Source organism: Zootoca vivipara, chromosome 15 (assembly GCF_965207765.1).
Source record: "Zootoca vivipara chromosome 15, rZooViv2.hap1.1, whole genome shotgun sequence".
Lineage (NCBI taxonomy): Eukaryota > Metazoa > Chordata > Lepidosauria > Squamata > Lacertidae > Zootoca > Zootoca vivipara.
The window spans coordinates 38,151,671-38,173,098 of NC_142598.1; the positions used below are offsets into that span (position 1 = coordinate 38,151,671).

Here is a 21,428-nt window from a genome sequence, read left to right on the forward strand (position 1 = left end):
CATCTGATGGGAGGGCATTCCACAGGGCGGGCGCCACCACCGAGAAGGCCCTGTGCCTGGTTCCCTGTGACTTCACTTCTCACAGTGCAGGAACTGCCAGAAGGCCCTCAGAGCTGGACCTCAGTGTCTAAGCTGGATGATGGAGGTGGAGACGCTCCTTCAGGTATACTGGGCCAAGGCCATTTAGGGCTTTGAAGGTCAGTTCAGAAACATATTGGGATACAATGCAGGTATTTCAGGACCGGTGTTATATGGTCCCGGCAGCTGCTCCCAGTCACCAGTGTAGCTGCCCCATTCTGGATCAGCTGTAATTTGCAAATCACCTTCAAATGTGCCTCTGGTGCTACACCCCCCCTTTCATAAATAAATCTGTGTGCATTTATAGGTACAGTTAGACACCTTCTAAATTTGTTAAGAAAACAGAGAAAGTTGAGTGCCCTCCTTTGGGAGGTGAGAATACCAAAAGGTGTGACAGAGAGGGACAAAGCTGAGATGAAATGTGACAACATTGTTGGACTGTTGTTGTTGCTGCTGCTGCTATTTTCACATTGTGTTGTGTTAAATTTGTTGTAGCTATGTGTTTGATAACCCTATCATCTACCAAAGGGAACAGAAGGTTTAAATGTCTGTATGTGATTTACAAACTCAATATACTTCAATTTGCAGGCTGAGCTGAAAGGAGTTTGTGTGTATTTCACCCAGACTTTATATACCCATAATCATTTACCAGAAGGGATGTGATGCATAATTTGTTCCAAAATGTTTTTTGGAGCCTTCCTGCAAATTTGCTGCTCTCCCCCCCAGCATGTCCTTGTGTTCTCCCTGAATAGTAACAAACTGGCTACTCAATTTTAGGCATTTGTACCCACTTGGGTGGGGGGAGATGGTGGGTCCCACTCATCACAGTAATTCATCCAGTGATACGGAAAGGTTTGAAATTCTGTTGAGTGGGAATGGGAGGCAAGAGAACTGCTGCTTACAGTCATTTCTTTGTAGAGCCGAATGAGTGGGCCATGAGATGATGTCATGGACAGAACATCTGAGATGTTTATACTGGTTGAGAAACATCTCACAAGTGTATCTTTCCTAGTGCGTTGAAAATACAGCATTCCTTTTCCAGCAAGTAATTTCATACGCTGCTAAATGTACATATACCTATTTGTCCTGCTATGACACCTCAATCGTAATTGCTGCGCAAACAGGGGGAAAGGAGGATTTGTTGAAGGCAGCGCTGGAAAATGTCACGTTCTGTGACACGGCTGTTGACGTACCCCAAAGTGTTTGCTGGCCGATGGCACTGCGGGTTTCAGAACTGTGGTGCCGTACAAAATGTGACTTTATATTGTAACTGCCGAGTCACATCGCTGACCCAAATAAAATTATTCTGGTCCTGGTTATAGCCACGGACACCTAGCCACATGGGCTTGAGCCCATTGAGGGATGAAGGGAGAGGAAACAACATGAGGAGGCTCCAGAACCAATAAATTCTTTATTTACCCCAACAAGGCAGAAGTACTGGGGGGGGGGAACAGACCCTCCAAGTGTCCCTATTTTCCAGGAACAGTCCCAGATTTACAGAAGCCGTCCCAGTTCCAGATTTGATCCTGGAATATCCCACTTTTCCTTAGGACGTCCCTGTTTTCATCGGAGGAATGTTAGAGGGTAGAGAGCATTGGCCTAACCTACCCCTAGCCCCTCTTGACTGCATTCTGGTGGCTGCTTTTACACAACAGTAAATCACATATATTTCAAGGGAGAAATCGTAATTAAGATAGCTAGGCATAATTTGAAAGCTGCCGCCATCCTAAGGACATCGTTTCTAAAAATTCATGCACAGTCCCATTCCAAACCTTTCGTGTTGTTTGTGAAAGGCTCGTTAGCACCACCTGGTGACCCTTTACCAAAATTACCAGGATTTTAAGATCGATGCATGCAGAAATCATATTACGCCAGCCAAATGTCCATTATCATATCTTTTTTTTCTCATAGAGGGTGAAGAAGTTATTAGTTATTAATATTTATTTTATTTTACTATTTTGGACTCACAGCTTACATTGGACTTACATTTTGGACTCACAGCTGTCCATGGTAAAGGTAAAGGGGCCCCTGACCATCAGGTCCAGTCGTGTCCGACTCTGGGGTTGCGGCGCTCATCTCGCTCTATAGGCCAAGGGAGCCGGCGTTTGTCCGCAGACAGCTTCCGGGTTCTGTGGCCAGCATGACAAAGCTGCTACTGGCGAACCAGAGCAGCACACGGAAACGCCGTTTACCTTCCCGCCAGAGCGGTCCCCATTTATCTACTTGCGCTTTGATGTGCTTTCCAACTGCTAGGTGGCCAGGAGCTGGGACCGAGCAACGGGAGCTCATCCCATTGCAGGGATTTGAACCGCCAACCTTCTGATCAGCAAGCCCTAGACTCTGTGGTTTAACCCACAGTGCCACCTGGATCAAATATCTGTCCATGGAGGCACAGGTTAATTCTGTCCATGGAGGTGCAGGTTAATTCTGTATCCAGGGCAGCTGTTTATCAGCTCCATCTGGTACGCAGGCTGAGACCCTACTTGCCCGCGGACTGTCTCGCCAGAGTGGTGCATGCTCTAGTTATCTCTCACTTGGACTACTGCAATGCTCTCTATGTGGGGCTACCTTTGAAGGTGACCCGGAAACTACAATTAATCCAGAATGCGGCAGCTAGACTGGTGACTGGGAGCAGCTGCCAAGACCACATAACACCGGTCTTGAAAGACCTGCATTGGCTCCCAGTTTCCAAGCACAATTCAAAGTGTTGGTGCTGACCTTTAAAGCCCTAAACGGCCTCGGTCCAGTATACCTGAAGGAGCGTCTCCACCCCCATCGTTCTGCCCGGACACTGAGGTCCAGCGCCGAGGGCCTTCTGGTGGTTCCCTCGCTACGAGAAGCCAAGTTACAGGGAACCAGGCAGAGGGCCTTCTCGATAGTGGCACCCACCCTGTGGAATGCCCTCCCACCAGATGTCAAAAAGAAAAATAACTACCAGAGTTTTAGAGGACATCTGAAGGCAGCCCTGTTTAGGGAAGCTTTTAATCTTCAAGAAATTAGTGTATTTTAATATTTCTGTTGGAAGCTGCCCAGAGTGGCTGGGGAAACCCAGCCACATGGGTGGGGTATAAATAATAAATTGTTGTTGTTTCATATTTTTAAATGTTGGTTTTTATTGAATTTTCAAAGGTTTTAACAAATTTACTTCACAATGTATCATTCACTTATATTTCTCTTTTTGACTTCCCAACCCTCCAGGCCTGAACGGCACTCCACTCCCCCAACAAGGGGGGCGGAATTTTGAACAGCACCACTTTTGCCCCAGTGATGGGGTGATGACACCTTCCCCAATAGCTCTTTAATTCAAACACATCAAGATATTTCCCGATCTATCAGGATAATACTTTTTTTCCTCCGTTTTTATTCCAGGGTGCCCATCATCTCTCTAAATTCCTGGGAGAGAATCCCAAAATAATGCCTCCCGTTGTCTATGCCCAAATCTGCACTTACCATCTTCTTTCTAAACACATCACGTAAACAACTTCAGATTTTAACTCCGCCCAGTTTCAGAACACCCTGCATGTGTTTAGAATGATTCAGCCCTGGACAAGAGAGGAAGAAGTGTGGCAGGCAAAAGGAAGATCGGGACTTAAGGGTAGATCTCTGCCATTTACAGTCCAGTTGTCATAATAAAATAAAAAAATTCCTTCAGTAGCACCTTAAAGACCAACTAAGTTTTATTTTGGTATGAGCTTTCGTGTGCATGCACACTTCTTCAGATACAGTGAAATAGAAGTCCCAGTTGTCAAATAGCTAAAAGGCTCTCCCTTGCCAACAATCCCATGCACACCCGAAATAAGACTGTGGGGAGGAAACTTTGTGGAGGAAATACATTTGTGGATTTTTGTCCTCGGTTCAGAGGGAGGCCCTGTTCTTCATTCTCATTTTTCATTACCCTGCTTTGGACCTGGCTGTCATGAGTGAACATTAGGGTAAGGAAAAAATAAATTGAAGTAGATTCCACTAGCCTGAAATTCTGTCCACCCAGTGCACTATAGGACCACAGAAATCTGGATTTGATCTTCATATCCTCCAAGTGTCCCAATTTTCCAGGTACAGTCCCAGAATTGCAATAGCCATCCCACCTTCTGATTTGATCGCGGAATGTTCCTACATGGGCTCCTAGTACGTTTCGGAGCACCATTCAAAGTGTTGGTGCTGACCTTTAAAGCAGGCTTCCTCAAACTCGCCCCTCCAGATGTTTTTGGCCTACAACTCCTATGATCCCTAGTTTTTTGCGGGGTGGTGGGAACCATGCTTTTGTAGTTGCAGAAACTGGTTGTGAGTATTGGATGAGTGAAGGAAGTTCTGAGATCTTAGAATGGTTTCCGCTGGAGAACTCATACAAATTATATTTAGAAAAAGTCATACCAATAACAAAGCTCATACCAATAACAAACTTTGTTGGTCTCTAAGGTGCTATTTATTGGAATGAATTCTTTAATTTTGTTTCAAGCTCAAGAGACCACACAAATCACACTGAGCTGCAGAACAGCGAATAAGCTTTGCATATGGAGAAAAGCAAAGGCACAATGAGAAAAAAACATATTCGCCTTTATTTTTCATGAATTGTAATGAATGCCATTAAATAATACACAAAGATCTCATACAATATAGTTCAGGCTGCTTCGGTCCAATAATATAAACATGTTAGGACCTGCTATTCCTAAGGCATAAATGATCATGTAAAAGGAAAAAAAAACCCTACATGGTATTCTTATACAAACGTATACAAATGCTTTAGGATTGAAGCTGAATTAAGTGGGAAGAGAGATGACATACAAAAATAGCTGCTATCAAAGATAACAAGACCTAAACGTTTAGGAGAGGCTGAAAGCATCAGTACCCAAAACCAGGACAGCTGGGAGGGCTGTATATATTCGGAGGCAGGCTTGTTTTAAAACTGCCCCCAGCACATACCACAATGATTCTGAAACTCAATTGATATTATTATTATTATTATTATTATTATTATTATTATTATTATGGTTAAACAATGATTTGCCGTGGCTATTTCTGTTCTAAAGCTCAGAAGAATAGCCGGGCGCAGTAAGATAGGTTTTATGGGCCAGGGCTAATGTTTCTACCCGTGGACATTAAGCACGTTTAGCATCAACTTGGTAATAAGCTCGCTGGCAAACAACGGAAAGATTCACACAAACGCTCTTCTTCATGTGTTGGGACAGCGGAGCCGCCCCTCTCGGTCCCGCCCTCATTAGCAACGCCCGTGGGCCATGTGTTCAGCACATGTGAGGAGCAGCGCACTTTGACATCAAATCTGTGTTGTGTCTAACAGATTTTCCAATGTCATCGTAAGGACGCACTGGGAGCGCAGCCGGGTGGGAAGAAGAGACACAGGGTGCGGGCGGTTGCGAGCTTTTTTTTCCCACCAAAGGAATTCAAATCTCATTGCATTCGTGCTTCTGTTCTCTTTTGGGCGCTATTCTAACCCTGGCCAGGAAGCAAAGGGGCTCAATGAAGACCCACTGCCGCCATCTGCAGTCCTTCCTCCCAGGGAAAGCCAGTTGTTACACTAGGTAACTAGCCGGTAGGCTCACACTGGGCCCCTTTGCTACAACTTGCAGCTCCCTGGGCCAGCCTTGGATCCAGCGCTTCCTTGGCCGTATCCCAGCCGTACCTGTTCTGAAATGCTGCTTCAAGGCTCTACACGGCTACCGTCAGACTGAAGGATACCTTTCTCTCACCCAAGCGCATCGGGGCATCCCCAAACTCAGCCCTCCAGCTGTTTTGGGACTACAACTCCTATCATCCCTGACCACTGGTCCTGTTAGCTAGGGACGATAGGATGTGTAGTCCCAAAACAGCTGGAGGGCCGTTTGCCTATGCCTGCTCTTGTCAGTTGCCTGTCCTTTCATAGGAGGGCAGAGTAACAGAACTCTATAGCAAAATTCACACTGATATAGGACTATGATTTCTGCCTAAATTCTGCTCAGTTGCACTACAAAATTCATGCATGCTAGAGCTGCAACTCTCTGCAAAGTTATTTGAATGTAAGCTCCATTTGACCAAGTCAGACTTGTTGTCCAAGCAAATATGTGTATGATTGGACTGCACATCTCTCCAGGGTTGTTTTTTTTTTTTAAACTACAGGTAAAGTGAAAATGCTTAGACAGCTTGTAGAATAAAACCGAGACAAAAAAGTATGGTATTTTGAGCTAAGAAGTACAGAAGCAAAAACAAAACAAAACACTACATTCACCATCAAATCCAGAATTGAAAATGGATACAGAGCGTGAATTCGTTCCTTGTAGATCGTTATGTTGCAATTGGCAAAACCTTCTAAATTTATTTACCGTATTATTTTCTGGCCTTGATAAAAAAAAGTACAAGAGAGCTGTAAAACATAACCATTATAATTTACACCAATGTAACCCTTCAATAAACTTTCAATAAACTATTAATAATTTCATTAATATTTCCATTAAAAGGTAAAAACAGTTGCCAGTTAGAAGCACAATGCAGTGTGTGTTTATATAATATATATATATTTAAGCAACAAGTCACTAAAAGAATCAAACTTCTAAATATTAATAAGCATATAATTGTCATAATAATTTAATGCAAAATGATAAGTAGGATTGATTTAAGCATCTTGAATAACTGCATCCCTATATTTAACAGCACATTTATTTAAAACTAAAAGTGACTCCACATGTTTACCATGTTCTTGTCTAATAGGATGGATTAAATAACCCAGTGATATTAATGAGATTTTGTATATAAAACCCTGGACACATAAAAGAGTTCTAATTTGCAATGATATTTTAAGAATGCTTATGGCATGAGTCATTCAGAAACAGTAAGATTAAAACAGCCACTAGTTAGCAAACATAATAAAATGTATTTTTAGATTGCAACTGCTTGTCTGCGAGCCTCATATTGGAACCGAAAACAATGTGATGAACATGCAGCCTGCCTCATGGACTGAAACCAAAAAAAGCCATAAGCGCCAGAATTTGTATGTGCTTTTATTGGCAAATCTGAAATGGTGGTTTGCAAAGTGATCCCTCTGACGTGGCATGACCTCTCTTCCAATTTGAATTCATCCTGAATGTTACTAGGCAGACCTGCTACCTTGAAATTCTATTACAGTTATCTTAAAATGCCCAACGAGAAATAGGAATGCCACCAAACGGAGGGCATTAAAAGTTGAAAAGGAGCAGGTGGCAAAAGGTATTGCAAAATATGGCAAAAAAAGGAGAGAGGCTGTTGGCTTTCAACAGAAAACCTATTTGTTAAAAGCTTAGGAAGCTGTGCTGAGAAACCTAGATTGAATTGTCCTTTTATTCCTGCAGCTGTCGCTTATGAATGTGGACTAGGGGGGCCCAGTATCAATCAGCACAAATGTGATCACATATCGTCTTTTAAAAATAAAAATCTCTTATAGTCCAATTCCCCCATTAATTTAGCTCATAAATTAATAGTCCAACTGTGCAATTAATTTAGCAGCTTATAAATTAATAACTGAAACACAGAGTGCTAAAGAAAAAAAAGTTACCTTAAACTATGGGAGGCATCTGATTACAACCTACTCAGAGGAGACCCATTGAAATCTGTGGATTTAGCCTTGGTTGACTTAGGTTCACTGAGTGAGTGTGATATAATCAGGTGCTGACCATAACAGTGTATGTTCACGACAGACAACTTTGGTCCTTTACACTAGCAGAAGTAGGACTTGCATTCTGGCATACTGAATTATACTGAGAAAAAGACCAAAATAAAATAAAAAAATGACAGAGAGACATTTCTGAGAGAATGTGCACAGTCTGTCTGTCTCCAGGTTCCATAGCATAATACACATAAAATGGTTGTATTAATAAGGGAATGGACTGGAAAATAAGAAAGTTTAATTGCCTTACTATTGAACTGTATTTTAAAAGGTACAGCAATGCTGGCTATATTTATGAGCGTCAATTTCCTTGTGAATCGTTCACAATGAAATTGCAATTTCCCTAAAAAAAAAAATTACAGGAATCTCAGAATCAAATGACATTTGGTGGTGAGAACTGAGGGGCCCTCAAATGTCTTCAGTGTACAGTTCACTCCCAGTGACATCCCTTAATTAAATAGATTTAGATATGGGGGAAATGACTGAATTGCTACCATTATCCAAGCCCCCCGCCCTTTAACTCTACACAACTGACTTTGTGTATTGAAAAAAAAAAAAACCACAGCTGTGGAGAGGACCCCCCGCGAAAACCCCATCTCTTTCCCTAATTTTGTTTAGCTGAATATTGTCAGTATATTGCACAGAATTCAAGCCAACATTCATAAAATAACTCGCAAGTCCTTCACCTTTTGGCTACAATATGAAGAGTCATGTCTTTGGTACGTAAATCTAAGCTTTAAATTCAAATATACAGCTATGGCTACCGGCAGCCAACTTTCCCAGTCCTAATTCATAATAAAGGTATTGCAGACATTCAAGCCTTCATGGATTGCTGAAACTACGCACAGAACCATCGCATAGTTCCGCACATAAACAATATTAGTCTTTGCATAAAAAAATAAAGTGTTTGAATTCCTCTTTTATTGCACCAGCAATGTTATTTTTATTTTTATAAAATACTCTCCTTTCATGTCAAGCTTTAAATTAATCCATTTATAAACAAAATATAAGATTTCCCCCTCTAAAATGTGAAGCAGAGATATGGAAGTGCACCATAGAAAAAATAAGCGGCTCAAAAGGGGTGACGAACATTCAAATATCACAAATGATAGAAAATATAAACTACGTCTCTTTTGTTACATCATTTACATGATTTCCGTAGGCTTCCAAGCAGTAACTTGTAGACACTTGTGTTATGCATTGCCCTCAATGACATCAAGGCGTCGGAGCAGGAGTCACTTTCATACTATTTAGAGCTGCGTGGATTCGGAAGTGTAACCTAGATTCCATAGAATATTCCTTGTAATTGTTTCTGTAAGAGACAAAACGTTACTTAGGCAACTAACCTTTCATTCCCTGTTGTTTTTTGCTGGGCTTTTTTTTAAAAAAACATACAGAAATTCAATTCAAATCTATATTACAGTCAAATACCAGCATAAAAGGGTGGGATAGAGTCATTTAAAATCTAAAGCGTTTTGGAAAGCAAAAGGTATTAAAACAGAAGGTGAATATAAAAGAATTGAAAAGAAGTTAAAAGAAGGGATAGGAGCATAGGGCGGGTGTGGAAGAGCATAAAGGGTTGATATATAAAAGACTTCAACTATTAATTTACAGAGCACTAAATCTTCTTTTCCCCTGCATGGATCACTGCCTTGTCGTGGCAAAGGGGCTTGAATAACTCCAAGAAGCTATGAGCTATGCCGTGCAGGCCACCCAAGACGGACAGGCCATAGCCGAGAGTTTAGACTAAATGTGATCTACCTGGAGAAGGAACTGGCAATCCACTCCAGTATTTTGCCAAGAAAACTCCATGGACATTTGAGAAGAACGTGAGAGTTTCCAAGGCATGCTCTGGTTTATGGGGTCATGGCACAGGTCATCTGAATTTTGAGCGCTGCTGCGCAGAATCTAGCAACGTTGTCTGTTGTAGCAGGATTGGTATCTGAGAGCAGCAGGGAGGTATAGAATTGCCCTGTGCACCCTGTGCATTGAACATACATGTAAGGGGGTGGGCTTACAGGGAACAGCCACCCCCATCAAATCCAGCTCTTGGCTCGGACAGCAGCGGAAGGACAGGAGACAGGAAGGAGGAAGTGAGAGGAGAGGGCCGGGGCTTAGACAGCTTACAAGAGCCCTGCCTGCAGCCTGTGATATCAGCAAGGAAGGAGGGGCCAGCAAAAAGTTCCAGCGGGGAAACAGCAGAAGAGCGTCCTTTCAAATTCACCCCAGAACTGAGGCGATCAACGGCTCGCAAACGCAGGGGGAGGAGATTTGGGGTCCCCAAACTACTCTGCCGGGGGGGGGGGAGCCGAAAAGCGCCATTGGGAGAATCTGATAGCACTGAGTAGACATGTTTTTATGAAGCTCTTGTATTGTAAATAGCTTTCACAATAAAAGCAGTAAAGACAAGATGGTTTGGAGTGTCGCTGATCGAGGGTAGCCAGCAACCGCCCTGACAATACAGAAATAAAGGAAGAAAAATGGAGAGAGGAAATGATGGAATAAGTATGTGGCCTTGGAGTCTGACCAACTGCCACTGGAAACATGCCTGGCAGTCACCAGGGTTAAGATCTCCTTATTAGTGTGCCAACATTATGGAAGATCCTGTTAGTATTTCACTCCTCCGATGCTGCATTTTGTGATTGGTGTAAATCACATGCCTTTCTGAGAAGAAGTGTGAGAACTGGATACAGTTCTGTCTGTATGTACAGTACTACCCTGTTTCCCCTATTTTAAGACGCAGTCATAAAATAAGCCATAGCAGGATTTTTAAGCATTCAAGGAATATAAGCCATACCCTGAAAATAAGACATAGTGATAGGCGCAGCAGCAATGCCGGCTATGGGAGGAGGAGGAGGAAAAAAATAAGACACCCCCTTAAAACAAGCCATAGTGGTTTGTTTGTTTTTGTTGGGTTTTTTTGAGGAAAAATAAATATAAGACGGTGTCTTATTCTCGGAGAAACACGGTATGTAATATACTTTCACTTTTACTAGATTCCTGTCTCTCGGAGCTGGAGAGAACTGTCGCCATTATGCTGTAGTCTATATATAGTGTGTAACTAAATACAGTGGTACCTCTACTTACAAATTTAATGCGTTCCGAACGCACATTCGTAAGTCGAAAAAAATTGCAAGTCAAATCCCATAGGAATGCATTGGGAGAAAAAATTCGTAAGTAGAAGCAACCCTATCTAAAAATTCGTAAGTAGAAAAAAAATCCTATCTAAACCGCATCCAAGATGGCGGCCGGAGCTCCATTCGTAAGTAGAAACATTCGTAAGTAGAGGTACCACTGTAGTAGATTAGATCTATAATGTTTCATGCTTCTTGCTGTATTATGTAGAAGATTAGTGTGCATAAATCAAGCTGGTTTGTGTCACTGAGCACCCTGGAGAAGGGAGATGCCTTTTCCAGTGCTGCACACGCTGGTGGATGCTCGGAGTTCTGGGAGGCTTGCAGGCAGCACCAGGGCATTCCCCCAACAGATCCTTCCATGGGTAGTTTCAACAGGTTCCCACCTTCAGATGGGTTGTGGAAATTAGGACAAGCATTTGGGGTATAAACTCCTGCACAGGTCTGAGTTTAATGGCAGGTTGTGGGTATATGGAAAAAAACTGTACGAGTTGGAAACAGCAATGACTTTACTGTGTCTGCTATAGACCTCCAAGCCAGACTGAAGACTTGGATGATGCCTTCCGACAGCAGATTACCAACTATTCAAAAAGGACAGATATAGTGGTCATGGGAGACTTCAGTTACCCATCAGGATCTGTTGGAACTCAAAATCTGCCAAGAATTGGAAGGTCCAACAAATTGCTCAAGAGCCTCGCTGACAATTTCTCAGAAGGTGGAAGAGGCCACAAAGGGATCATCAGAAAGGAGATTCTCACTAAACATCAGGAAGGACTGTCTGACAGTATGAGTGGTTCCGACAGCGGAAAGGACACCCTCAGAAGGTGGTGGGCTCTCCTTCTGAAAGGCTCTTAAGCTGGGATGGCCTTCTGACATGAGATTCCTGCATGGCACGGGGTTAGGCTAGAAGACCCTTGAGGCCCCTTCCAACTCTACAATTCTATGATTGTGTGATATACTAACTATAAGTGAGCTAAAGCAAATAAGCTCGTCTGTTTTGAGCTAATAAATTGTATAAAGATTATCAGCACTTACTTTGCAGCTTCTATGAATCTTATTGCTTTTTCTCTTTCATCCTGTTGTTTGTACAGAAGACCCAATTCGTACATCGTGTATGGTATCAGGTAATTATCATACTTCAGCTGCTTCTCACTAAGAAATCAATAGGACATCATGTCATTATTCAGGGGAACCAAACACAGTACAGAACCCAGGCAAGCCACGAGCCCCCCTGCTCCCTTGCTTTAGGGTATAGCATATATACTGTATATATTTCTCTTCATGCTAGGAAAAAATCCAACTGTTTAATTCCTGCTTGTCTGACAGCTGTAAAATGCATGGAAGCCTTGGCGGGGGAAATGTTAGGAACCCTAAGCCCCCACTTTACCCTGCTAGGAATCAAAGATGAACATTGTTCAGGAAAGCACAGAGGAGTCAATGGAATTTGAGAAAGAGGGTCTTCTTTTCCCTTTATTCAACGTCTTCGCTTGTGTTATACCTTCAAACAGTGAAGAAGGATTTGCAACCATTGAACCACATACCAGCTGGGGAAGATCAGTTTTGTCTATTTCAGAAACTAAAATAACATTCTGACACAAAATCCAATTACCCTAAATTTAGGTGCAAATCAACCAAACAAACAAGCAGCAAATGTTCTTGGATGCTTTCTGGTGTCGCAGGTTATCCCTGTTTCCAAAAATCCCACTTCCTGTTTTTACCTTTGAATAACTTGATTGAAGCAGAGTTCTGCTTGTAAGCGTCTTCCTAAATGTTTCAAACAGAGACCTTTTAGCAGCTGTAGCAGACAGATGTCATCCATGTAGTATTCATTGTGATCTGAAAATAAAGCAGCACAACTTTAAAACTGCAAACTTAACAATGGATGTGTACGCGGGATGGGTGGGAATTACTGACTCATCTGTAAAAGATCTCAAATGGCAACAGTGGACCTAACAGATGTGTAATACATTCAACTTATTTTTCTTATCAAAAGCAATTCAATGAATAGACTGCTTGTTCAGCAATATTCTGACATAGCAATGTAAAATATCTCGTTGCACATTTCCCACCTGCCTTTTAACTCATTGAAACCTGGGCAGTATTGGTAAAAATTGCTAATATGATAAAACAGTAGCTGCAGATATACGTAACTAATTATCGTGTCAGATCTGGAATGAAAACAGATCTGTTGATGAGTATGCCAAAATTATCTATGCAATATAGCGCTGCCTCACAGTGATCTATGCAGCTGTTAAAAAGTTAGTCAAAACCTAGGTCCTTGAAGGAGCGTCTCCACCCCCATCATTCAGCTTGGACACTGAGGTCCAGCTCTGAGGGCCTTCTGGCAGTTCCCTCCCTGCGAGAACCAGGCAGAGGGCCTCCTCGGTGGTGGTGCCTGCCCTGTGGAACACACTCCCATCAGATGTCAAGGAAATAAACAACTATCTGACTTTTAGAAGACATCTGAAGGCAGCCCTGTTTAGAGAAGTTTTTAATGTTATTGTATTTTTATATCTGTTGGGAGCTGCCCAGAGTGGCTGGGGAAACCCAGCCAGATGTGTGGGATATATAATAATAATAATAATAATAATAATAATAATAATAATAATAATAATAATATCGAGAATTTTCCCGCAACTGAATTTTGTCAGCTACAAAGGACAGTAAAAGAAGCTGAAAAAGAGGCTGAACATGCACCAACAATTCAGGAGACCAATCACCTGTTGTACATAAAGGCTGTCTATCGAATAAGATTACAGTACTTCACATCTTCAAACTTAACAGACCATTAAGAATTTCTCTCTCTCCCCTCCACCCCAGCACCTGTTTTACCCTAGATAAACAGAATTCTGTTTCACAGTGACAGCAAAGCAGAACTGAAATTTTACATCCTTTGCAGGAATGAAGAGAATTAACAAAACTTCTTCTGGAAGACTGGTATTCTTCATGCTCTGAACTCAGCTTCACTCCATGCATGTATTGCATATTGTCAAACAAATGATATATGGTATCATGGGGATTTGTGAGTGTGAATTTCTGTGGGTTATATGAGGACTGGGATTATACGGAAAGGACAACTTTCTATTTATCATTGCAACCAATGCAGTTTTGATGAAACCATGTTGCACAGAACAGACGCCCATCGAGATTAGTCACTTCTTCCTTTACAGGATATAGTTAGAGGCCCCAGTAGGATTCATTACAAACACCCCATTGTAGTTTTCAAATCACTCGTTTAAAACATTACTCACTGGTTTCATTTTTTAAAACCGTTTCTTCCTTTTCAATTGTTACTAGTAAATTCTCGGTGAGGTCAGCTCTCATGCCAACAATTGAAAAGCCATTCCAGACGTACATCATTTCCTGACAAGAATAAAAAACAGATATAGCGATAAATATCTATAGTAAGCCATCAATTGACTTGAGTGTCTGAACGATCCCTGATGTGCAGTAGGTCAAGGGAGTGCTTCCAACTCCTAATTAACAAGGGCAACAACAAATGGATGTTTCTTTCCTCCGCTAGAATCCTTTATGAGTTGTAGTATCTCAAATGTTGACATGTGTTTGCAGCTCATCCCAGCTCAGGGGGGCTCAATATGTGATTAGCATATTTTGCTAATCTTGGCCCTGATCACCACCCTTATTGCTGGATCTCAGGGTTCTAGATTCCAAAAGCCTGCCCATGACTGATGTACATTATATCCAGAACAGAGCTGTTGCGAAGTGCTCATAACCCCTCAAGCAAAGGCACATTTATGCTGTACATGATTCAGTAAGGCTGCCTGTATCTAAATCCACTCCACACAACAGAGAGTGCCTTTTATTGACAAAGAAGGGGTCTATAGCTGCCTTTCATTTAATAAGAGGTGAAAAGGTAAAAAACGTAAACAGCTGATGCTTCTTTGAAAAAGTCAAGTGGAAATGTACTCAGCCTACATTATTCACAGAAACACATACACACAAACACATATTTACTCTGCCACTCAAAAGATGATGGAAGTAAGTCGGCTGTAAATACCAGAGCAGGTACTATGAGCTTCACAGGCTGAGAACCTCCATAGCGCCGAGCCTTTCTCACAGCAAACTTCTCCGTTGGGATGGATTTTCCTGCAATTCTTTGCTTCAGGCCTTCCACTTGCCTGAAAGAGCCGGAACCATAGAAATCTTCTTAAAAATTGAACTCTATATACTAGTAGAGTTCTTAGCAATAAATACACATGCGGAATTTCAGGCGAGGTGAGAAAGGTATTTTTAAGGCTTATGAACTACACGTTTATCTCATTTTTAAGGACTACAAGATGGTGAACATAGCGTCTCCCCCCCCCCTTATTTTTTAAAACAAGAGACACAAACATTAGGTAAAGGCAGTGCTTTTTCTGGGGGTACGCATTTTGTCCATTGTCCTTTTGTATTTGTTTTTCCCAATTTTCCCAGTCTGAACTATAAAATGGTGATTTTCTTGAGTCAAAAGGAGAGTGCCCCTAAATATTTTTTTTTTTTAGAAAAAAAGCACTGGGTAAAGGTAAAGGACCCCTGGACGGTTAAGTCCAGTCAAACTTGACTATGGGGTGCAGTGCTCATCTCACTTTTGAGGCCAAGGGAGCCTGTGTTTGTCCGCAGACAGCTTTCCAGGTCATGTGGCCAGCAGAACTAAACCGCTTCTGGCGCAACGGAACACCATGACAGAAGACAGAGCGCACGGAAATGCCATTTTACCTTCCTGCCACAGTGGTACCTATTTATCTACTTGCACTGGTGTGCTTTTGAACTGCTAGGTTGGCAGGAGCTGGGACAGAGCAACGGGAGCTCATCCAGTCGTGGGGATTCGAACCGCCGACCTTCCGATCGGCAAGCCCAAGAGGATCAGTGGTTTAGACCACAACACCACCAGCATTGTGAGACTAGTTTGTGAAAATGACATAACAAAAAACCAGAATATTTTTTTTAAAAGAAATACCTAAACAAAGCTACAATGTCTTCTCCTGTTGTTTTCACTTCAGCATCTGAAAGCATACATAAAATGGCAGCTTTCTGGAACACATATATTGCCTATAAAAAAACAAGACAAAGCAATCAAAACACTTATCATTTATTGTAACGTATTTGTTAATGGGTCTACCCTATTCAAATCATTTGTACACCAATCGATATTTAAACAAAACAACCTAATACCTTAAATACTGCAAGGTTTACAAACTATTTGAATTTATTTTATACATTTTCTTCCCATACAATTCCAATTCATATCACTTCCAGAAGGATAGTTGTGGAGCCTTACGAAGGTGTACACCTCGTCTACCCCCAAAGGCCTCTCCGGTGTGGTGACAGGAAGTCCGCAGCAGCAGGGTGTTGTGAGGAGGCCATGAATCCTAAAATGCCGATATGGGGACAGGCATTCTGGTGGCCATCAAAAGGAAGTTTATTTAAAAGCTGCCCTTAGCATGCCATCATCTAGAGAAGTGTGTTCAAGTAGAGCTAATGACACTAAAATGTCTTGCCATTGCATTACTTTCAGGGCTTAAGACATTTCTTAAAAGTAGTCTCTAACAGACATCTTGTTAAGAGTGGGCCTGTTTCTTGACAAACTGTTACGGCTATGAAATTAGATATTGATATTCTGTGTTTTGCCTTGAGTTTCTTCTCGTGAAAACACTTCACTCTGAGAAGTATTTAGAAAATAAAAGTTATTTATTAAGTGTAAATTGAATTGGCTGTATTGATATCAAACACAATTATCTAGAACTTGTTATAACAGGGTTGTAATACAGGCAAAGCATCTCCTTTGCATTCCCCCCCCCCATGGCATAAAAATTAAATGTTTTTCTGAGAAAGAATGGAGATAGTCAGCAGTAGTGGGGCAAGAGGTTACAAAAACAGGCCAGCTTGTTGAATAAGGGGTTGATTTGGAATATTTAACAGGGGATATTTTGGGAGAACGGCCCCCTCTTTCTAGCAGTGCAATGAACTATGCAGACCCAACCGACAGTTGCCCCAACGCCAATTTCTGTTCTGCTCTCACTGTTGTCAACAGACAGTTGTTGCAACTCATTTGGTAGTTCAACCAACTTCAGCACAGGTCAGTGCAGAGTTAAATGTGTAGCTGAGATGAAGTTTAAGAGTTGCTAGCTGGAACATCTCAGTACAGTGGTAGCTCGGTTTACGAACTTAATCCATTCGGGAAGTCTGTTCTTAAACCAAACCCGTTCTTAAACAGAGGCGCGCTTTCCCTAAAGAGGCCTCCCGCCACCGGTGCCCTTCCACCGTTCGGCTTCCATTCTTGTTGTTGTTGTTTAGTCGTGTCCAACTCTTTGTGACCCCATGGACCAGACCACGCCAAGCACTCCTGTCTTCCACTGCCTCCCAAAGCTTGGTCAAACTCATGTTAGTAGCTTCAGGAACACTTTCCAAACATCTCGTCCTCTGTCGTGCCCTTCTCCTTGTGCCCTCCATCTTTCCCAACATCAGGGTCTTTTCCAGGGAGTCTTCTCTTTTCATGAGGTGGCCAAAGTCTTGGAGCCTCAGCTTCAGGATCTGTCCTTCCAGTGAGCACTCAGGGCTGATTTCTGTTCTTAGACCAAGGTAAAGTTTGCAAACTTCCAGTTTTGCGGAGTTATTAAACCAAATCGTTCATAAACAGGGCTGTTCTTAAACCGAGGTACCACTGTATTTGAATTTCAACACACAAATTGAATAGGTGGAACTCACAGAGAAGGCATATGCTGGGAAAGCAAGCATCAGCTGTAACTATGAAGGGGCTCTCACCTCTTCGTAACGATATCTGATCACCCATTTACCTTTGACCACCTGCTTTCTTTGCAAAGCAGATCCGCATACCGATATGCTTGAAGCCAGTTCTGCTGGAAGGAATAGGACCACATCAGCTCCCAGTAGCAAAGGTGATGGATCTGCTTCCACTCTTGCTGGGCTGCAATGCATTCCTGGAATGTGACCTGAGCCTAGAATTCAAAAGTACATTACAGAAGTTGCAGGCTGTACTCTGCTCGAACAAAGTCCCTCGCTCCTATTCTGGTTTTTATTTGATAACAGAAGGCTACAGAAGTTGTCAAGCTACTTATTTTTGAACAGCAAGTCAATAGCTCAGGTGTGGGGAACCTTTGGCCTTCCAGAGGTTAGTGAGCTACAACACCCATCCACTGCAGCCATCACTGCCCATTGCCAAAGGCTCCCCCTACCTGCAATAGCCCATGCCTTCATAAAACTGGAGTGAATGGGAAGTGGGGAGGGGGGCACACTAGGCAGGAAGAGTACAGGGCCATTTGATGATCCAACAGGGTCTTCAACAAAGGGTTTCGAAGAGCAACATGAAAGACTCTGGTTCACTTGGCAAAAACCTAAGCAAGGGTCTTACATGTTTGATACATAAGTTTACTTAAATAGATCGGGTTCAAAGTATAAACAAGATGTTCATAGCACAGGCAGTTCAGCACAGATTATGAAGCACAGATTATATTAATTGAACTAATAGCAATAGTGGGGACTATGCTGTCTTTACTGGAAAAATATTCCAGGTGTGGAATAATTGGCAAACAGAGAACAGGTTATTAATTCAACATTTACGTTGTGAATTGTTCTTGCAAGCCATTAGCATCCTTGAATACCTACAGAAATGCAGAATTGTGAATGTGTTATAGAACAGGATTACTTTCTGCCCAATACGTCTACTTCATGTTTCCTAACCAGACTCAAGTCCACTGGTTGGCAGGGAAGAATTTCCCATACATGCCACATTGAACTTCTGCGGAAGTATTCCACAGGAAGAATTCTGGCTTGGATCCAAAGAAGTTTGGGCAGAAAACGCTTCTTGATTTAAAATAAATAAATGAATGAATTAACAGTCATGTTAGAGGCAACAGGCTTCCCCTGGCTTCAGTTAAACTAGAATACAAGACAAAAGAATTATAAAACAAGCTCAGAAAGCTAAAAGCAGCTTTAAAACAGCACCTCAGATTTTACTGTTAAAAAAGAGTGGGGATTTATTACCTTTTCAAAATTTCCTTTCAGTATGTCTATTCTGGCATCATAAAACAGAATGATGGCACCCTTGAGAGAAAGAAAAGCAACACATTAGAATGTTTTTAATTGCAACAAAAATATCATTTTATAAGGTAAAGAAAGAAAGAAAGAAAAGAAACCAACCTTTGGAAACTTCTGGAGGTAAGGCTGAAGGAGGGCCTCTGCTTCTAAAAGGTTGGCTTCCCCCGTCCCTGTGCAAATAACAAAAGTCTATATCAGAGCCCAACATTGCAGGTTAATCTGCATACCGAAAGACATGAAAACCTATATTATTATTCTATTGATGTTTTAATATTCTGTAAACCGCTTTGAGATTTTTTCTTAAAAATATAAAACGGTACAGAAATGAAATGAATGAATGAATGAATGAACAAAACAATAAAAATATTAAACGGCTATCAATAAGTTGTACAGTAAATGAACAGGGCAGAAATGGAGCAGAATACATACAATTATTTCTGCACTAAAATTCTGCATTCTTTACCATGCTTATCTTATTTATCCTCAAGGGACTGGTGCAACCAGGTTCTGACCAAAATGCAGTTCAATAATTACCCTGATGTTGGGAAAGATGGAGGGCACTAGGAGAAGGGGACGTCAGAGGACAAGATGGTTGGACAGTGTTCTCGAAGCTATGAACATGAGTTTGACCAAACTGCGGGAGGCAGTGCAAGACAGGAGTGCCTGGCGTGCTATGGTCCATGGGGTCACGAAGAGTCGGACATGACTAAACAACTAAACAACAACAACAATTAGAAGCCCTGGGAATGTGTGCTCTCAGTGCTCCCTGGAGCAATGTGGAGAAGCTCCATCAGGCTCCTCTCTCAACTTTCACCTGGAGCAGCTATTCTATCAGGCTGTGGGCTGAAAAACCAGCTCCTCTTATATTATATATTTGATGTTAGCCTCCCTGAGCCCGGAGAGCAGGATTAATAATAATAATAATAATAATAATAATAATAATAATAATAATTCCCTCCTAGAAATCCTATCACTCCACTGGTCATTATAAAAATTCTCTAAAAAGTGTTCTGAGTTCTGCTTTTTTCATCCTCCCTACCAATCTCTTTTCCTTTTCTGTTATATCTTTTAGATTATCAACCTGAAGATACGGATTGATATTTCACTGGCATTTGTAAGGTTCTCCAAAGAGCAGGATTTTTTTAAAAAGGGGGGAGGGGAGCTTTAAATGAAGAAATAAAATACTGCAAAGCAGTTCACTAGCGCTTCTGGTGGTTCCGTCATTGCAAGAAGTGAGGTTACAGGGAACCAGGCAGAGGGCCTTCTCGGTAGTGGCACCCGCCCTGTGGAACGCCCTCCCATCAGATGTCAAACAGATAAACAGCTGTATGTGATTCTTAAAAGACATCTGAAGGCAGCACTGTTCAGGGAAGCTTTTAGTGTGATGTTGTATTGTGTTTTGCTATTGGGGGGGGAGCGACTGCGCAGAGTGGCTGGGGCAACCCAGTCAGATGGATGGCATATTAATAAATAATTTGTTGTTGTTGTTGTTGTTGTTGAGGCTAACTAATCCAAGATCTGAAACCCACTTCAGTCGGTGAACATGCTGGGCTGCAACAGAGGTAGAGAATCGCGTTTGCTCTATAGGCCGGACCCTTATCAGGATTTGCCTCATAGCACAGCTCCCCTGTCAATCACAAATGATATCAGCTGCTTTGCTGCTTTGAAGCCCTGACTTTTAGCAAGGCACAGCAAAAGGGTTTCCCCCTCTGCTTCCATGCAAACCTCTTCCGGCAGCCCAGTCAGCAGCGCCTGCAAAGCCCCTTTCATCCCCTGTTCTTGCCTACGCAACACCTGAAGTCTTTCATGACTCCAGGTATAGGGCAGGTGGTCATGGCTTGCCCAAAATGGAGAAGTGGGCAGTCCAAGTTTGGTGACCCCATCCCCTGGGTTACAGTGATGAAAATACAGTGCAAGAAAACAAGCAAATGCCCCATTAAAATATATTAGGGATTGGATAAAAAGCTATCGTTTTCCCATGGATCTCAGCCAGGAATTTATTTTTCAGTTCTTACCTAGGATTAATGAAACGTAAGTGTGGTATAGCAGCAAGGTGAAGGTACACAGTATGGCTCTCAGACTGGCACCAGAGGCTCCTTCCCGTAACTGCTGGAGACCCACCTCCTAACAGCAACCAAAGATTGCACAAGATAAGATGCAGCATTCTGTGTTACTAAGTACTAATTATTTCAAGATGCAGAAAAAAGGAAGGGTTGCAAGAGGAAGAGGTTGGGTTTTTTTTAGCCACCCTTCAACAGTACCTAACCCGAACATAAGCCGTACCCACAAATAAGCCGCACCTTAAAAATGCAGGGGGGGAGGGAAAAAAAAGAAATACCCGAATATAAGCCACTCCCTTAAAACTCCACAGGCACTCACACCTGTAAATGGCAAATGTAGAAGAAAATCCTAGAGAGACTAGAGAGGACCCGCAAGTGGGTTAAACACCTGTTCGGAGCACCGTAAATGCAAATAAAGAATCAATACTGCGCTGTAAAATACAGGGAAAGCGATGAATAACATTAGAATTA

The 21,428-nt window shown here is 42.1% G+C and overlaps 1 protein-coding gene across 3 annotated transcripts in view; it reads right to left on the reverse strand.

Moving 5' to 3' along the window:
- Window positions 1–4,611: 4,611 nt before the first annotated feature.
- TTC39B (tetratricopeptide repeat domain 39B) overlaps window positions 4,612–21,428 on the reverse strand; it is a 54,875-nt gene continuing 38,058 nt past the window's right edge. The window contains exons 10-20 of one of the 3 annotated variants that reach the window (XR_015947359.1): window positions 20,913–21,021; window positions 19,000–19,067; window positions 18,844–18,903; window positions 17,637–17,798; window positions 15,800–15,891; window positions 14,861–14,981; window positions 14,094–14,205; window positions 12,561–12,678; window positions 11,878–11,994; window positions 8,858–9,020; window positions 6,116–6,408 (exon numbers count right to left, since the gene is read on the reverse strand). Coding sequence is in view for 2 of the 3 variants with exons in the window: in XM_035140777.3 (XP_034996668.3) it covers window positions 8,924–9,020; window positions 11,878–11,994; window positions 12,561–12,678; window positions 14,094–14,205; window positions 14,861–14,981; window positions 15,800–15,891; window positions 17,637–17,798; window positions 18,844–18,903; window positions 19,000–19,067; window positions 20,913–21,021 (1,056 nt within the window). In the remaining variant the exon portion in view is untranslated. Of the gene's footprint in view, window positions 9,021–11,877; window positions 11,995–12,560; window positions 12,679–14,093; window positions 14,206–14,860; window positions 14,982–15,799; window positions 15,892–17,636; window positions 17,799–18,843; window positions 18,904–18,999; window positions 19,068–20,912; window positions 21,022–21,428 lie in introns of all 3 variants that reach the window. The other 2 variants (XM_035140777.3, XM_035140778.3) reach the window with 2 other exon arrangements.